Genomic DNA, 19,554 nt, shown 5'->3' on the forward strand with positions numbered 1-19,554 from the left:
ATATAGATGCCTTATATCATTGACTAAGATATGTGCATTTTTTTTTTAGAAAACAAGTATATTTAAAGACTGAATGTAATTCTATAGTACTTTCTAAATATGTTTAAATTCTTGTATGATATTTTTTAAAATCTATACAAAATATACTTTGTGATTGTCCCTTTAAGGACCCAAACATTTGGTATTTTTATTTAACATTGACAAAATAAACAAAAGGGGAATTTACATTCTATATAGATATTTGATGTCGAACCCAAGAGGTAAGATTGTAATAAATACATAATATTACTAAGTATAGTTAAATGACTCCACTAGAAAATTACATAGATTAACCTGGCATCCAATAACTAATTTTTAAAAATTATCAAGTTAAATGACCTACCATTCATAAATGTAATAATTTAAATAATTTCTATTAATTTTTTTAGATACCTAAGGAAGATACATGATCTTATACAATTATTTTTACATTCAACAACACTGTCACTTTCATGTAATTGAACCACTTCACCTTATTATATGTTAAACAAAAAATTATTTTACTACATATCCTAAATAATTGTAATATATACATTTTCAATATAAAAGCATTGACGAATCTGACTCCCCAATTAATGTTATAAAATATATATTTATATTCTCGGAAGCATTTTATTTTCTAATATTAAAGCATTATTTTATCTTATGCATGTGCTTGTCAAATAGCCAACTACCAGTCATGGGAGTCCAAGTTTGATTTATTTACAGATTATATTGATATTTAGTAGAATCTGTTCAAAATAATGTATTTAATAATAAAATGTTTAGTATTAACATGTCAAAATATAATTAATCAAAAAAAATTAAATATTCCTGGAAGTCATCAGATGCCAATCTGAAAAGAAAAATAATAAAAATGGAACAAAGTTAATACACACGTTGTCAAATATTCATAAAATACATTTAAAATCATATGGTGTCTATGCTCTAACTTTGATCAACATTTTTTAAAGATAATCATTAAATTGATTTAAAATTAATGAAATACATACACCATTATATTGTTGATTAAAAATTCAATTTAAATATCCATATTTCAAATTATACATAATAATGTATATCACATTTCAACAATATATGTATGCTGAACATAAATCTAATATTTCATGTCCATTCAAATACCTCTATATCAACTATAATATGTATTCCTTTTTCTGATTGTGATCCCTAAATATCTAATGATGAAATAAGTATGACTAATGTATGTAAGCTAACAATAATCAACATTCTTCATGTGATTCTTAACTAGCATGCACCAACCTGGATAATGCATGGTCTTTGAAAGTCAATTCAGGGGTAAACAGTTGATCTTCAATAGGTGTCTTATTCATCAGTTCATTAAATAGAGGACTGGGAAATACCATCTACAAAATAGAAAATCATCTAAGTGTCTCCAATAGGATGTCTCCACAGCCTTATTCTATCAAATAGTTTGCACTTACCATGTGAACATGTCTTTGTATGGTTTTCAAGGTCAGCAGAATTGAAAGATAATGCCAGACATGATCCCATTGGTATACTTCAATTTCAATCTTGGCTTTTTCCCCACTGTCAGTCTGGGCAATCTTGACTGTCAGGCTTCAAATTGTTCCCTTTCAGTCTTTAGATTAAGTCATCTCCCTAATGTAATAAATTTAATAAAAAAAAAATCATACAAGTGTGTGAATCAGTTCAGTACCCCTCTCCCACCCCCCATTTCATAATAAATATCTGTCACTAGCTTACTAAGCCTGTGTATGAACCTGTGTTATTTTCTAGCAAGTGTGAAGATGAGTCATATTGAGCATAAAAAACCTCTGTGTGACATTGAACCATAGTCATTCTAGAGTATCCCTTTCTGATTATGTACATTTTAAGTAATGTGTAAACAAAAATCTATTTCTTAAAATGTATGCCATATGATGTTTTTGTGTACAAATCATGCCAGCAACAGTCCAAACATTTCTACTTACCATCTGATGTCCTCTTTAAAAACCAGGTGGCAAAGACTCGCTATAGGACCCAATGCCCAGAGCATCACCTATATTATGAAAATTAAAATTTATTCTAACATTTGATCAATACTAACATGCTTGCACAATTCTCTACTTGTCATTTCCCTAGAGTTCACATCTATTGAAAATACTACACAGTCTAACTTCTATTCTTTACCGTCTAAAGTGGCGGTTGATGACGTCTGCTCTGACATCAAGTCCCTCGTCCTGGAATTCCCCCTCTAGAACAGGATCATCCTCCTCATCTCTGAGGAGGTCTCTGTCCACCGGGACGGCCTGCAGCATCCCAGCCCGCTGTGCAATATTATGCAGGACGCTACAGGCTACAACGATCTTCGCCACCTTCTTTGGGTTGTACTGGAGTGCTCCTCCAGAACGGTCCAGGCACCTGAATCTCATCTTCAGGAGCCCGAACATCCTTTCAACCACCGCCCTGGTTCTCTTATGAGCCCTATTGTAGCGCTCCTCAGACACATCAGTCGGGCTACGCAAGGGGGTAATGAGCCAAGGCCGGCTCATATACCCAGAATCACCTATAAATTTTGAACAGAACATAATTCAAACAGAATACTTAAACTAGTATATTGTTGTATAATTTTTTTTTATTTAAAAACCATAATCCATATTAAAACTTGTCAGAAACATACCAATAAAAAATTTTCTATATTATTTTGTATCTTCCCATTTCAGCTAAGACATGCTACATATGCGTATTGTTCTGAAAACAAACCTTGTGTAAAATGCTAAATACATGGTTACATTGCATTCTCTATCTGAACACTTAAGGTAAGACATGCTACATATCTGCATTTAAATAAAAATAGACATTAGCAGAAAGAGACAATGACAGGGTTAAATTGCATGAGATAATAGCTTCCCATTTCAGCTAAGACATGCTACATATGCGTATTGTTCTGAAAACAAACCTTGTGTAAAATGCTAAATATATGGTTACATTGCATTCTCTATCTGAACACTTAAGGTAAGACATGCTACATATCTGCATTTAAATAAAAATAGACATTAGCAGAAAGAGACAATGACAGGGTTAAATTGCATGAGATAATAGCTTCCCATTTCAGCTAAGACATGCTACATATGCGTATTGTTCTGAAAACAAACCTTGTGTAAAATGCTAAATACATGGTTACATTGCATTCTCTATCTGAACACTTAAGGTAAGACATGCTACATATCTGCATTTAAATAAAAATAGACATTAGCAGAAAGAGACAATGACAGGGTTAAATTGCATGAGATAATAGCTTCCCATTTCAGCTAAGACATGCTACATATGCGTATTGTTCTGAAAACAAACCTTGTGTAAAATGCTAAATACATGGTTACATTGCATTCTCTATCTGAACACTTAAGGTAAGACATGCTACATATCTGCATTTAAATAAAAATAGACATTAGCGTCGGTAAATAACAAATGGTTAAATTTAATCCTATAGCTGAACATGACGCTAACAGTTAAAAAATACAGGGCCAATTGTCAACATTATTAACCATGTTGAGCACAAATACTCACCAACGAGATAACCAGGGGGCATTTGTCTTTCCTCAAACTGGCTCCACAGGGACGACAGAGAGAGGATGCGGGCATCATGACAAGCCCCTCCAAAATTCGCATACACATGCATAATCCTCATCCGTGCGTCACAAACATACTGCACGTTGAGGCTATGAAAATGTTTGCGATTTCTGAAGGGCAAGTCATCAATTGGAGCACGCAGCGCAATGTGGGTACAATCTATGGCTCCCAAGACATTGGGCAATTGAGCAATATCAAAGAATTCCCGCTTCAGGCGCCTCCAATCACCATCATTCTGTGGGAATCCTATGTATTGCTTACTGATACGTACCATGGCGTCCAGAAAGTTATCAAACACCCCAGAGAATGTACCTTGAGCCAGGCCATGCATGTACAGTTCTCCGGATTGAAAACTCCCGGAGGCCAGGACGTATAGACAACTTAGCATCTTACTCATGGGGGGAACAGCAGTCCTTATTTGTATACGTGGCTCCAAATGAGGTTTAAGAAGCTCGTAAAGGCCAATGAGCTGTTCGCGATCGAGCCGATACTTATCAAAAACCTCAAAGTCACTCATGTTTTCCAAGGTGGGTCTCACCCTGTAGACACGAGGACCTCGAACCAGACGACCCCTTCGTCTCGGTCTGAGCCGCCGAGGCTGCCTGATTCGACCAACAGCTAGTTCGCCAATAGCAGCACCAGCAGTGTCTACCATGTCATCGTCATCCATCTTTCAAAACAGCGTAACAAGGTATGCACTTGATCTGATGTGGATCACAAGTGATGCATTGGCCATGTTGTTTGGGGGATTTATAGTACAATTAGTCCAATGGTATTGAGTTTGTAATGATTGCTGATTGTATTCACCTGTTTGTATGTGAGCGGCGCGAATGCTTTCACAGTGGGCGTTTATTTGTTGTTTGCTGAAATGTTAGTTTCAAACAATGATTCTCAATGTGAAAGTGTCAAATATCACACATACAGTGCATGTTTGTAATGTTTGTTCATATGCGTAATAAATATTTCTTAAACGTGATCTTATAGTAACAAGCACACGTCCAGGCTAACATGAATGAAAGTGCATAGTTGTGTATAATGTGCATCGAATGTGATCGATCAATGTTGCTGCAACATTGTTTGTAAACGATAAAGTAACATCTGTAGTATTGTATATATAAGTGATTTCAGAGCTGTCAATATTGTATGCGTCCCTTTAAAATCGCAATAATAATTCAGAACTTCCCGTCTGCCATCTGTAGTATTGTATATATAAGTGATTGCCGAGCTGTCAATATTGTATGCGTCCCTTTAAAATTGCAATAATAATTCCGAACTTCCCGTCTGCCATCTGTAGTATTGTATATATATATAAGTGATTGCCGAGCAGTCAATATTGTATGCGTCCCTTTAAAATCGCACTAATACTGAATAACTTCCGGCTGTCATCTGTAGTATTGTATATATAAGTGATTGCCGAGATGTCAATATTGTATGCGTCCCTTTAAAATCGCAATAATAATTCCGAACTTCCCGTCTGCCATCTGTAGTATTGTATATATAAGTGATTGCCGAGATGTCAATATTGTATGCGTCCCTTTAAAATCGCAATAATAATTCCGAACTTCCCGTCTGCCATCTGTAGTATTATATATATAAGTGATTGCCGAGATGTGAATATTGTATGCTTCCCATTCAAATCGCCATAAAAAATCAGAACTTCCGGCTGTCATCTGTAGTATTGTATATATAAGTGATTTTAGATCTGACAATATTGTATGCGTGCCATAAAAATTGCACTAATACTGAATAACTTCCGGCTGTCATCTGTAGTATTATATATATAAGTGATTTGCGATCTGACAATATTTCTTAATTGTCCCATTGAAATCTCCCTAATAATGCTGTTCCAAACAGTTGTTTACGTATATGTTGTATTGTAGTATTGAGTGTTAAAGTTCCTAAAGGGGCGGTACAGTTGTGAATCTGTGATGTGTATGGTTGAATCTTGTAATGACGTCATGATATTATTAACCTGCCTATGTAGTTGTGAAATCCTCATTGTGTTGTTGTATTTGACTACATTGTTATTGTGTGCTGAATAAAATCTAAATGTGTGCTTTGTGGTTGCGTGATGGGTGATGCGTGTTATGTGCATGTACGTATATATTGTGATTGTGTCCCACATATGCTGACTTCTATATAGCGGTCTGGCATTGTTGTTCCTTCCCATAAAGTGACATCTGTAATCTGGTGTAATGATGTTCTTGTTGTACGTAATTCCTAATGGTTTCTGGTGATGGAATCATGATGTTAAAAGTACAGTAAAATCCATATGTTGTGTTTTGTGATTCCTCTAGAGAATGTAATGTGTTTTTCCCCCATCATTTGAATGCACATGTATGAGTGAATGTTAAAAGTAATGTATGTGCATCCATGACTGATCATGTGTTAAGCCTATGTAGATATGCTGTTGCTGCAAGCATATGAGTTGAATAACTGAAATGCAATAATAAAGGTAAATGAGAGGTGTTTCCCATTGTGTAGTGTTTGTGAATCCAGAAATGTGTCTAGAATTTTATTTTAATTTTAAATGTAATTTTATTGAAATAATAATGTGTTACTAGTGATGTGGATTTGTAGTTGATGTAATCTAAAAGTGTGAAACAAATTTATGGTGTTGTGAATATTTAATAATTAAAAACCATAAGTCCACCATAGGGAAATAGTCATTTCTTGATCTATTTATCATCGCTAGGTCTAACGCATGAAATCATGTTTTTTCTAGCGCTGGTATTTGGAGTTTTTCAGTCTACGCTATTTGCGTGCGTTAGGGAAATGAGGGTTTCGCGTGCACGAGCACGTCTTCCCAATAGAAGTCAATGGAGGCTCTAAAGATTTCTAAAATTTTTTTCTAAGACTGGTTTTCCTCGTAAAGTGAGTGACGTCATGAGCTTGTGTGAAAAAGTAACTAAATCGTGTTCTTTTTGTAATAAATAAAAATTTTGTGTATGTCATGTGGTGTATATTGTTTGTATGCATCGATGAGTGTATGTTTGTGATAATGTTATTAGTTAGATGTAGGTATATGAGGGTCTTTTCCCGTGTGTCAATGTAAGTCAATGGGAAAATGGATCTTTGTGGATTTATTTCAAACACCCGAGATCTCGCAACTTTAATCCTTTGTATTTTAACGAAAACAAAATAAATATGAAAAATAAAGATAGTGTAGTGTTTGTATGAGTGTAAGTGTACTTTGTGTAATATTTGTTTTGTGATTCGTGGATGTTTTTTTTGTCGGTATATGTTTACTACTGGGTCTGAGGTGGCGGTAGAAAGTTGAGCGTTAGGTGTATTTTGAGTCGCGGTAAATAAACTCTAAATACCGGAGTGCGTAAGAAACCAGCGTTAGGAGCCTCTAACGCTGGTTTTCACGGCTAACGCCGAACTCTAAATCTAGGCCTTGTATTGCCTGTTTTATATGCATCTTTAATAAAGAGAGAGAGGAATAAAACCTAGGTTCCAACATGACAGCATCTATTACTATATAGAAGCTAAAACTTTACACTTATTTGTTCAATATTTTAATTTAATTAAAGACATTTACGTATTATTTCAAAGCTAATTTTTATTTTGGATACATTATTCTATCAAGCATTGATTTACTATTTAATATGCCCTTTAGAAGGGTATTTCAAAATATATTTAACTTTTAAAAAACAACAACAAAAAACAAGTGTTCCTGCCCTGAATAAATGAACTTGTTATAACATGCCCATAAAGCAGAGGCAGTTTTCATTATCAACCAATAAGCATTAGTAGGAAATAAAAAAATATATACTTCAGTATTAGTTTTAATTTAAATGTAAACAGCTTTTTCTTAAATTATATTTTAGGCAACATTAATTTGACAAGTGCATGATAGAAAATAATCATGTACAATATCCCTTTAATAAGCAATCAATCTCATTTATCTCTTTTTTTTAATAATAATAATAAGGATATGAAAGTTAAATGTAGTAAAATGATATATCATTTGGGGGCATGTTTGGGCGGCAGCCAAGAGCGGCTGCAATACTTGGAGCTCTGTATACCACCAAGATAATCCGCTGATTATCAGAGGCTGAGAGACCCATCTACTTTAAAAAATTGCAATTTAAAATATATAAAACGGGGGGCGGAGCCAGCTATCATGCAGAGAGGACGTGTGTGAACGTAGCTCCTGCAATAAAAAATATAAAATTGATAAAATATACCCAATCCACACAATACAAGAGTTGTATCCACTCGGAATGAGCTTTTGTAATAGCTGAGGACTTCACTGGCAAGATATAAGAGGGTTCTAAGTGCCAGACAGAGGCGACAGATTGCGGCCTGGCTGAGCTCGGGGCCTCCCTGAGTAAAACGTATACCACGTCTCTCGCAACAAGACGAAAGTAAGAGGACCTGAGCTGGTTTTGCGGAGCGGTGCCTGCTGAGGTGAGAGGACTCTGGGACCATGGAGGGGCTGTTAGCGGCGGTACACTACTGGCTGGAGGACTTTGAGAGTAAGATAAGCAGCAGATTTGACCGCCTCCTATCCAACATGGCAGATACCCACGCAGAAGTTACTATTGAATTCTCGGAGGTTGCACCCCAAGCAGCTTTGAGCGCACAGCGCAGCGGTTCTCAAGAGGATGTCGATCAACCCCTGGCTAACTTACTGCACACCGCAGAACCGGAGGCCTGTGGATTGCTGGTGACCCGGCGCAGGTCAGATATCTTAATCCAGATTCCCTGGGGGGACTGTGGGAGCTCCTACCATTGTGCTGCTACATACCAGGAGGGTGCGCACAGAAGACAACTCAGCTCTAGCGAGACCCGCGGTCTGGGGCTACATCTGATGGATATATCATACTGGGAGACTCTGGACTTATCTGGTGCCTTGGTGAGACAACTGTTTATAAAGACAGGTGTGGGGTGATCATCCCTACTGTTGCGGCCATCTGTGCAGCTATCGTCATGTTCAGCAGGGTACCTCTGTTCTAACATTGCAATCCTCTATGACGACCATTAGGTCTGAACTTACTGACTCAACCTTGTGAACATTTTGTCTTGTGGCCCCAGGAATATTCCTATTTGTCAACTAGTTGGAGATATGATAGCCTCTATCCTCTCTGCTTATTTGACTAAATTTGGATCTAAATGTGCAATTGCTATGTCCCTTGTACTTGTAAGATTACCACTGTCTGCCCTTTGCTCTTCCCTAATCTGATTTCTAACTATACATAGTGAACAGGTTATCCTTCTTCTATCATTGCAGCCCCCTCCTGATCATAGGTGTTATTGGGGAAGAGAAAGCTTGCTTTTAGATATCACTTGGGTAGCGTTTTTTTTCTTTTTCTTCCAAGGAATGGGAACTCAATATGTGTCTTAGATCCGCCCCCCTTCCCCCCTCCCTTCACTTTCCTCCCTCCCCTCCCTCTCCTCCCTCCCTTTCCTTCTCCCCTTTCCCCCTCTCCCCCCCTCCTTCCCCCCTCTCCTCCCCCCTTCCTCCCCCCCTCCCTTCCTCCCCCCCTCCCTCCTCTTCCCCCCCTTCCTCCTCTTCCCCCCCTTTCTCTTCCCTTCCCTCCCTTCTCCCTCCCCTCCTCTCTCCCCCTCTCCTCTCTCTTCTTTTCCCCCCTCCCCCTCCTTTCTTTCCCCCCTTCTCCCTCCCTTTTCCCTTTCTCCCTCCTCCCTTTCCCCCTCCCCACCCCCTCCCTTCCCCCCTTCCCCCCCATTTCCCCTCCCCTCCATCCTTTCCCTTCCTTTTTTCCCCTTCCTCCTCCTCTTCCCTCTACCCCCCCTTTTTTTTTTTCTCTCTCTCCCCTCCCTTTTTTCCATTCCCTCTCTTCCCCTTCCCCTCTCCCTGCACCCTTCCTGCTCCCCTCCTCTCCCAATTGTGTAGTAAAGGGATAAATAATTTATCCTCTATGCAACTATCTGGCAGAGTTAAGTAGTCTCTGCCCTGTTCGTAGAGCCCAGGTTAGAGAATATACCCATATAAGTGTAAAAATGGCTCTCCGAATGTCACTAATGTAACTATATATTATGAATGTCATTCATTGTTTAATATTTACAGGATGTATCTCATTATTGGCTTGCTGTATTTACAATCTCATTTATCTATCTAATGTTTTTTCTAGAAATGTAACTATGTTGTCTAAGGCTCAGAGATTCTGGGATGTCCAATGCTTATATTTTCATTCATATGCTCCCCACCACGGTGATATCAGTACTTAATAACCTTCAGGTGATTGATAACCCCTTTTTGAGCCTGCAATTTCTGGTTTGTTGTTTTTTTTTAGCCTTAATGCTCTTCCCATATTTGTATTTTTGTGAACAACTACACTCCTTTATCTACCAGTATGTGAGCTTAGATGAGATGCAGTTTCTACAGTTTGTTTCTCTGACACAATGTGAGATATTGAAATATTTAATATTTGGTTATTTCATCTCCTTCTATATTACTCTTAGTCTCTTGGACCTCTCCAGGGTCCTAACTGACATCAGGAGGAGCTATTCAGCATAGACCTTGATTGGGTCGGCGCTTTCTAAAAGTCCTCTGAATAGTACCCTTAATTCATAGAAGTCCAAAAGTGGCTTCAGCCAACTTTGAGGGAAAAGAGGGCGATCTTGAGTTTGCTCTCCAACTTTTATTCATTTGATGCATACTTTAACTTGAGAACATTTTGTGAATTTGACAGGAGTGTTAGCTCTATATTTGTTCTTCTTCATTTACATTTGACCACATTACTTGTTTTACTATATGCTTTATACTACGTCCATGTTGGGGCAAACTGTTCTTGTGTATTTGTAAGTGCAATTCCCTCAATAAAAACATATTAAAACAAAAAAAAAAAATATATATATAAAACATAAATCTACCGATTGGCACTATTTTTGGTAGAACTGCCTCTTAAGGAGTACAAGTCTGGACCGTTAGTGGGAAGGCGGTGGCCACAATACATTTTCTCTGACAACCCCCCCCCCCCCCGCTATAGCCTCCGGGTATAGCAGTACTGAATACTGCAATAATCTGAACTGTGGAGATAGATATCTGAGATTGCTTCACAGTCAGGCAAAAAAGTACAAAGGCTAAGAGGAGAGAAAAATTTCACCGAAGAAGAACTACTCACTGGCTAAGTTAAAATGGAGGCAGCCGTTAAGCTACAGTTGAAAAAGATGGAGGCAATGCTCATAGCTCACTTTGTAAAGCTCTGCGCAGTGATTACAGAAGAATTTAAGTCCCTGAGAGAAGATTGCCGCTTTTTAATTCGGAGGCCGCGGCCGAAAATACATGACCCGCCTTCTGAACATGGGCCTGTACTGTCAAAGCTCCCTGGAGGATGCGATCAGTCCTGGAAGAGACTTACGGTCTTTGGTAAAGCAGACCGAGATCAGGCTTAATACAGCTGCGCTGCTGAGAGATGAGGGAGAATGCGGAGCAGCTGCTTCTGTTGCCGCGGACGGTGAGGAAAGTTCTTTCCAGTTCAGAGAAGAAAGCCCAGAGACTCATCAGTTGGAGGCACTTACATGCTCAACTACATTATCCATTAACATTTACAGCCCCCTGAGTGAGATTGAAGAGGACTCTGTCTCCCAGTTAATGCACACCGGAATAATGGCCGGAATAGTGGCCCTGCACAAAGCCTATGCTGACAACCCACAACTCCTGGCCTCCTTCATCTTTGCTCCACTGACAGTGGGAACTAAATTGGGACGCTCTCAGGTAGTACCACCTCAGACTTTTGTCCCTTGCTTGTGGATGCAGTCGCTTTACTTGGACTGTGTGACAACTCCATGTTGTACCTCCAGTTTTAACATCTCCCTCTCAAAAGGTCTGAAGGTGGGAGTAGACTAAAGTCTTTGGGGATAATAAGTGCTAATTCTCACAAATAGAGCCAAATGTTTCCTCTGTGTTTTTCCTTCCTTCTTATCTCATTATAGCTGATGGTCTATGTTCCTACCAGTTACATCACCTGCACATACAGGTTACATATTTCTCCTATAGGTCTCAGTCCCTGCCAACAAGTCCAAGTTCAATATTCACAAAGGATCTGCTTGGTTAAAAAATTACATCTTAATTTTTTTTTAAGTTGACCCATTCCTTAGCCTATATCATTAACCCTGATAATAGCACATAACCCGTGGTGTACTTATACTCAAGAGTAATTATAATATGACTGTACTTTTTTTATAATGCTGAAAACATTATTGAGCATCTTAAGTTCTGTTATTGGTGGCCCTGGTGCCAGCGGCCGAGGCGCTTGGGTCCACTATACCTAGTACAGAAGAGTAATATTGAACAGATGTTAACTGTATTAATCTGTATATTAATTGTTATGTTACTGGGTAATTTTATATCCATCGAAGGCTAAACAACATGTAACTGCCCTACTTTATTTCCACAGAGGGCTTCTCAGACCTTCAATTTTCCTCCACTAGTACAATCCAATTTTTAGTTGTCCAAAAATCTTAATTATTATTTAGGTGTACAATTTTTAATGTCTAAATGGAAAACACTGACTAATAGCCTGTGAGTTTGTATTTAAGTATGCTAAGCTGGAAGTAAGTTGATATTAGCCTGTCTAGTTTAATTCCAATCTCCACAGTTCCTTAGTTTTTTTCTTATCATTAATGCTATAAACTCACATATAACTATCTTAGAGGGTCCAAAAGTGGCCCTATATCATCAGATACCCACCTCCGTCAATTATCATCTAATAAGTTGAAAGTCCAAGAGTGACTTAGTGTGCCAAAGGAGGTGTAAGAACCAAAGATATTTCATTAAATGGAGCTTTGAATTTTTATGGGTCACTAATATTTATTTTATTTATCTGTATATGTCTCAGACAATGTTTTATCAGATATTGACTTATCAGTGCACTAGTGATCTGCTTCATTTTAGCTTCCTGTATGTTCCATAAATCTTTGTATATCTCTAATATTTCTGTATTTATCAATAGTCTGTTAGCAAGAGATATGTAACATTCATGCAATATGTTCATTTATGTATCTTGAACCTGCATATCATCCTATGGTAATGTTTATTAAAACCTCAATAAAATAATATAAAAAAATTATATATCATTTATTTTAAAAAAAAATATTATCCATTATTAATAAAAGTGTCCATGAATTCCAAAATGTGAATTTAATTTGTCAATGATGAAAAATTAGGAAAATTTAAATCCAATCTGGCCAGTATTGCTAATAAAGTACTAATAAATAATTTAAATAAGCATATATAATATTTATTCTGTACTTTATGACACTGGCAGTTTTAAACAATTAATATTATATCATGTTATGGACAGTTCAACACAAGACTGCTTTTTCTTTGCTTGACTGCATCAAGTAATTATCTTTATTTTTGTAGTCATATTTGATCATCTGGAGCACCCAGCGGACACCAGGGACTTTCTTATGCAAAGATTATCACAGCCTATATCTAAATAAAATAATATTGTGGAATACAATTTTTTGCAGTGTGGGAAACAGAACTCATTAAAAACAGCGGCACTTTAATTCATTAAACTTTACAAACACGCTTTTTTATTTTTAAATACTTGCCATTTCTTTACGGTAAACAGACTGCTGATCCTCCGCCCGCTTCTCCTTCTTTATTTTGCAGATCGATGATAAATCGGGCTTCCTCCAATCGTTGCGTGCCCCACAAACTGGACGCCAATGGGACAAAGAGCGATTGGAGGAAGCCGGATTCATCAGATTGGTGGTCTGTTTACCCTTACGAAATGGTAAGTATTTTTTTTTTTAAGAAAAAAGCATGTTTGTAAAGTTTAATGAACTAAAGTACCCCTGTTTTAAGAGTATTTTTAAATACTGGGCTTTAATTATTTTACAATCCCTTTAAGCAACACTAAGAAATTTCTGCTTGTTTTACTAAGTCCTTAAAATGATATGAAATATTGTAAACTCAATTTCAGCCCTTAAAAATAAATAAAAAATGCAAGTCAATAGATAATAAATAAATTGCCATGTGATCAGGGGTCTGTCAAAAGGGGCTTAGATACAAAGTAATCACAGAGGTAAAAAGTATATTAATATAACAGTGTTGGTAATGCAAAACTGGGGAATGGGTAATAAAGGAATTATCTATCTTTTTAAACAGTCACGTTTTTTAAAGTAAACTGTCCCTTTAAAGGGATACTAAACCCAATTTTTTTCTTTCATGATTCAGATAGGGCATGCAATTTTAACCCCTTAAGGACCAATGACATACAGGGTACGTCCTACAAAAAATGTCACTTAAGGACCAAGGACGTACCCTGTACGTCCTCAGGGTTTTCAAGCACTTTCAAAACATTTTTTAAGCATCTGATGCAGATAGAGCCACTCTGTGGCCCTCTCTGCATCGGCCCATCATTGGTGGGTGGGAGCCATAGCAGGGAGGCGGGTGGACGGCCCATCGCTGGTGCTAGATCTGGTTCCTGAGTGTCTGGGATCACGCAAGGGGGCGGAGTTAGGGAGCACGCGTGGACATTGAAATTATGCCCATTGTCAAAGGAGGTAAAGGGAGGGGGAAATAAAATGTTTGGAAAGAGATCAGGGAGGGGGTAGTGTATTGAGGGGGGCAGCTACACTACAGAAAATGGGGTCTTTAGTTTATTTTAGAAAAAAAGGGTACATTTTTGGTAAACTGGGTACTGGCAGACAGCTGCCAGTACCTAAGATGGTAGCCATTAGCTGGAGGCTGAGAGAGCTGTTTGGAGGGGGATCAGGGAGGTTGGGGGGGGGTAGTGGGGGATCCTACACTTATAATATATATATATATATATATATATATATATATATATATATATATATATATATATATAAAAAATAAAACGTAACAAAAATAAAAAGCACCTTTCTTTTTATACTGGCAGACTTTCTGCCAGTACTTAAGATGGCGTTGACAATTGTGGGGTGGGGGAAGGAAGGGAGCTGTTTGAGGGGGGTCAGGGGGTGGGATGTGTCATGTGGGAGGCTGATCTCTACGCTAAAGCTAAAATTAACCCTACAAGCTACCTAATTAACCCCTTCACTGCTGGTCATAATATACGTGTTGTGCGCAGCAGCATTTAGCGGCCTTCTAATTACCAAAAAGTAATGCCAAAGCCATATATGTCTGCTATTTCTAAACAAAGTGGATCCCAGAGAAGCATTTACAACCATTTGCGCCATGATTGCACAAGCTGTTTGTAAATAATTTTCATGAGAAACCTAAAATTGTGAAAAAGTTAACAATTTTTTTTATTTGATCGCATTTGGCTGTGAAATGGTGGCAGGAAATATGCCAAAATAGGCCTAGATCAATACTTTGGGTTGTCTACTACACTGCACTAAAGCTAAAATTAACCCTACAAGCTACCTAATTAACCCATTCACTGCTGGGCATAATACACGTGTGGTGCGCAGCAGCATTTAGTGGCCTTCTAATTACTAAAAAGCAATGCTAAAGCCATATGTTTGCTATTTCTGAACAAAGGGGGTCCCAGAGAAGCATTTACAACCATTTGTGCCATAATTGCACAAGCTGTTAGTAAATAATTTCAGCGAGAAACCTAAAGTTTGTAAAAACGTTTGTGGAAAAGTGAACAATTTTTTTTATTTGATCGCATTTGGCGGTAGGGTTGCCACCTCAGTCATGTTTTCCTGGACACTTATGAGTTACACATGCTGCAGGGTGTGCAGGGAGGAACATGTATTGTGTTTCTGGACAGCACTATTCTATTCCTCCCTGCTCACCCTGCAGCATGTGTAACTTATACATGTTCTGTATTTTAAGGGACGGGTGGCAACCCTATTTGGTGGTGAAAAGGTGGCATGAAATATACCAAAATGAGCCTAGATCAAAACTTTGGGTTGTCTACTTAAAAAAATATATACATGTGAAGGGTTATTCAGAGATTCCTGACAGATATCAGTGTTACAATGTAACTACCGCTAATCTTGAAAAAAATGCTTTGGAAATAGCAAAGTGCTACTTGTATTTATTGCCCTATAACTTGCAAAAAAAGCAAAGAACATGTAAACATTGGGTATTTCTAACATCAGGACAACATTTAAAAACTATTTAGCATGGGTGTTTTTTGGTGGTTGTAGATGTGTAAGAGATTTTGGGGATCAAAGTTAGAAAAAGTGTGGTTTTTTCCATCATATTTTATAATTTTTTTTATAGTAAATTATAAGATATGATGAAAATAATGTTATCTTTAGAAAGTCCATTTAATGGCAAGAAAAAACTGTATATAATATGTGTGGGTACTGTAAATGAGTAAGAGGAAAATTACTTCTAAACACTGCAGAAATGTAAAAATAGCCCTGGTCCCAAACGGTGAGAAAATGTGCTGTGGTCACTAAGGGGTTAAGCAACTTTCTAATTTACTCCTATTATCATTTTTTCTTCATTTTTTTGCTATCTTTATTTGAAAAAGAAGGCATCTAAGCTATGAAGCCAGCCAATTTTTGGTTCAGTACACTGGATAGCACTTGTGTATTGGTGGGTGCATTTAGCCACCAATCATCAAGCACGACCCAGGTTGTGAACCAAAAATGGGCTGCCTTCTAAACTTACATTCTTGCTTTTCAAATAAAGATAGCAAGAGAAAGAAACATTGATAATAGAAGTAAATTAAAAAGTTTAAAATTGCATGCTCTATCTAAATCATGAAAGAAAAAAAAAATGTTTCAGTGTCCCTTTAATTTCAATTTAGTTAACATCCCCAGATTAAAGGCAATTTGGTTTCAAGTAATTCAAAGGGATATTCCATTTTCAGAATTGACATATCCCATATTTAATCTTACCCTGGTCTAGATTTAATTCAGAATACAGACTAATCAAATGTTTGTCATTAAAAGCTGAAGACATGCCAGATACTGAAGCTCCGCCTCTTCATTCTGGGCACCGCCATCTTGGAACTCAGTTATTCTCACAGCCTGTGACACTCACAGATAGTAATATTACTTTTTTTTATAGCTGTATCATTTGCCTGGAGTTAGTGTGCATGATACATCATGTGAGGTTTACACTTATTGACAGTTTTACAGTTACAAAAAATACATTTTAAAAAGCATTCAACAATAATATAGAGAAATGCAGCTACTGCAAACATTGTACAGCTGTTTGTATCATGCTCCCTAGCCTGAAGCACATTATGCGGTTGTAAAAGAGTTGACAACCTCATTGATGTATAAATGCACACTACTGCGATCACAGTATGTGAGAATACCTGTGCTACAAGATGGCAACCCCATTACAAAAAGGTGGAGCTTAACCATCGGATAACATATACCGATTTTATAACTGTTAGTATATAACAGATATGTTTTTGTGTGTTCATTTTTTTTTATGTTGTGGGAATTGAACTTCATCAGAAAGGTCCATCACTGTTGTTGACAATAGCCAGCGCCATCTTGTTTTTTGCAAATAGGTGGTAGATGTGTGTTATCAGTCTGTGGGTGTTGAGCATTTATCAAGTGCATTTTGCTGTTTAATTCAATATGTCCATTTTGCTGTCAATATTTATTTGATAACTTTTGGTCGGGTGGATTTTTATGGCCAAAGTGGATGCCATCTATACATTGTATGGATACATTTTCTGATATCTGATAACATGTTTTTCCAATATGTAAATGGTATTATAATTTTGATTGTGATTGTCCTGATGATGAAAAGTGTATCTGCAGGTAAAAAACAATTAACAAGATTGGAATCAATTACATTATTAGATATTAGACAAGAAGATACATAACTGAGCTTTTCCATGAAACTCCCATGAATAGTTACAATATTATTTTCTATATATCTGAATATTCCAATATTTACAGGAAACACTGATCCTAATGTCACCAGTTCTGCACACAATGTTTATTTTGCTTCTGGATGTGAGGATGTGGTCCTGATGCAGTCGCCAGGAGAAATTAAAGTAGACAGTAAGGACAAGATTTATCCCAATGGTTTCAGGTAATTGTGTAATAATGTATAAACGTGATTGTTATTTTTTTTTTTTTTTATTTATTTCAAGGCATACAACAGTATGAGACAATAAAAAGTACAATGCATCTTACTTATATTATTTAATTAGTTTAATTCTTCAGATATCCTTTGTTTAAGAAATAGCAATGCACATGGGTGAGCCAATCACAAGAGGCATCCTATATGTAACCATCAATCAGCAGCTACTGAACTTAGGCTATTTAGATATGCTTTTCAGCAAAGGACATTAAGAGAATGAAGAAATAAAACAATAGAAGTAAATTGGAAAGTTGTTTAACGTTGCATGCTCTTTCTAAATCATGAAAGAAAGGAAATTCGGTTTCATGTCCCTTTAAGACTGTGACAGGGTTAAATTGTGTGTGCATTAGCAGGATGCTGGAGTACTGTTCCTTTAAGGTTTTCACTACAAGAAAGTAACCATCATCAACCATTCCACCACTGCCACCACTCGATAAACAGACCCAACAAGCTTAACCCCTAAGTAACATGGAAAAATTGCTCTCTCCACCCGCTTATTAATGTATGTACTTTCACCCTGTTACAAAACCTAGACAAGGCATACATTTTTTTTCTTGCGCATATGCCTCAAGCTTTTATTTATACTACTCAATATATCTGTTTGTTCTACTTAAAAGTAGACTCATATGAAGGTCCGACCTAGAACACTTCTCGGAAAAGCAAGGCCAGTAAAGCAGGTATAGCTAAGTGACAGCAGGAACACCCACAGCTTTCTTTTCACTTACTATTGTTACTACATTTTGAAAGAAAGGTACTCCAGTCTTGGCAAATATCATAAACTGACCTTTATTGTACCATGGTCCACAAAAAAACAACGTTTCAGACCCTCATTAGGTCCTTATACATGAGCTAGTGAGCGGTCTTGCTCACTAGCTTAGTTTACCATAGAGTCCTACCATAGAGTGACTGAATGCTCATGCATTCTAAAGCTCCCTATACAGGTTGCTACTCACAGTGATACCATAGATTGCTCAATACACATGCACATACCTAAACCTACCTCAGATATGCCTTTCTCAAAAGGGACCAAGTTTCAACTATGAGAAAAAAAGTTTTCAATAATATTTTTATGTTGATGTTAATGGGACATGAGACTCAGATATTTTCTTTAGTGATTCAGACAGAGCATACAATAAAAAAAAGTTTCCAATGTACTTCTTTGTTGAAGTTAGGTAGGTAGTGTACCTTTGTCTGGAGCACTAGGAAACCTCAATGACTGTTAACACTGGTTTTTATATGATATTTATTTGATTAACAAGTAATTCTAAACTAAACTGAATAAATAATGCAGAAATATGTCTTACAGATGTCAGTGGAGAATTATTGCACCAAAAAACAATGTTATAAGACTGGAACTCAAGCACTTACGCATAATGGAAGATAACAAAAAATGTTGTAATCACCTAGCGATATACGAAGGAGTATCCAGTGACAAAGTATTCAGAGGTATGAGTGCTACCATTTATATATTATAATATTATTATTATTATTATAAGAAGTAATTGTAGTATAAAGTATTATAATGTGTTTTAGTTATATTAAACAAAACATGACACCTAACTTTTTAAATAAGTGACCTTTTAAATTTTGTATTTTTCTATTTATGATATTTGGATGATCATTTAATATTTCCTCTAATACTGGATTTTTCAGTAATATCCTCCAATTAATCCTGCTGATTGATTATCTCTCTGATTTGTCTAAAATTTGTATTATATCCTAAAATGAATGGTACAACTTTGTTCTCAAATCTTGTGCTCTTCCTTTTATTTTTATATTTGAACAAATCTTTTCTATCCATATCTTCAACTTCCTTTATTTTTTGATCTCATTCTGATTCATTGTAATTTTTCTGTGGAAAATGTTTCAAAAATTTGATCTTGTGTTCTTCATTCTCTGGTTTATTTACATTATTTCCTCTTTAGACTCATAAATGGACTTTTTGG

The 19,554-nt window shown here is 36.8% G+C and overlaps 1 protein-coding gene across 1 annotated transcript in view; it reads left to right on the forward strand.

Moving 5' to 3' along the window:
* Window positions 1-19,554, forward strand: part of LOC128636266 (ovochymase-2-like) — a 343,532-nt gene that overhangs the window by 311,397 nt on the left and 12,581 nt on the right. The window contains 2 exon segments of the mRNA XM_053689302.1: window positions 17,422-17,557; window positions 18,915-19,054. Of these exon segments, the coding sequence (XP_053545277.1) occupies window positions 17,422-17,557; window positions 18,915-19,054 (276 nt within the window).

The sequence above is a fragment of the Bombina bombina genome, chromosome 7, assembly GCF_027579735.1.
Source record: "Bombina bombina isolate aBomBom1 chromosome 7, aBomBom1.pri, whole genome shotgun sequence".
Classification (NCBI taxonomy): domain Eukaryota; kingdom Metazoa; phylum Chordata; class Amphibia; order Anura; family Bombinatoridae; genus Bombina; species Bombina bombina.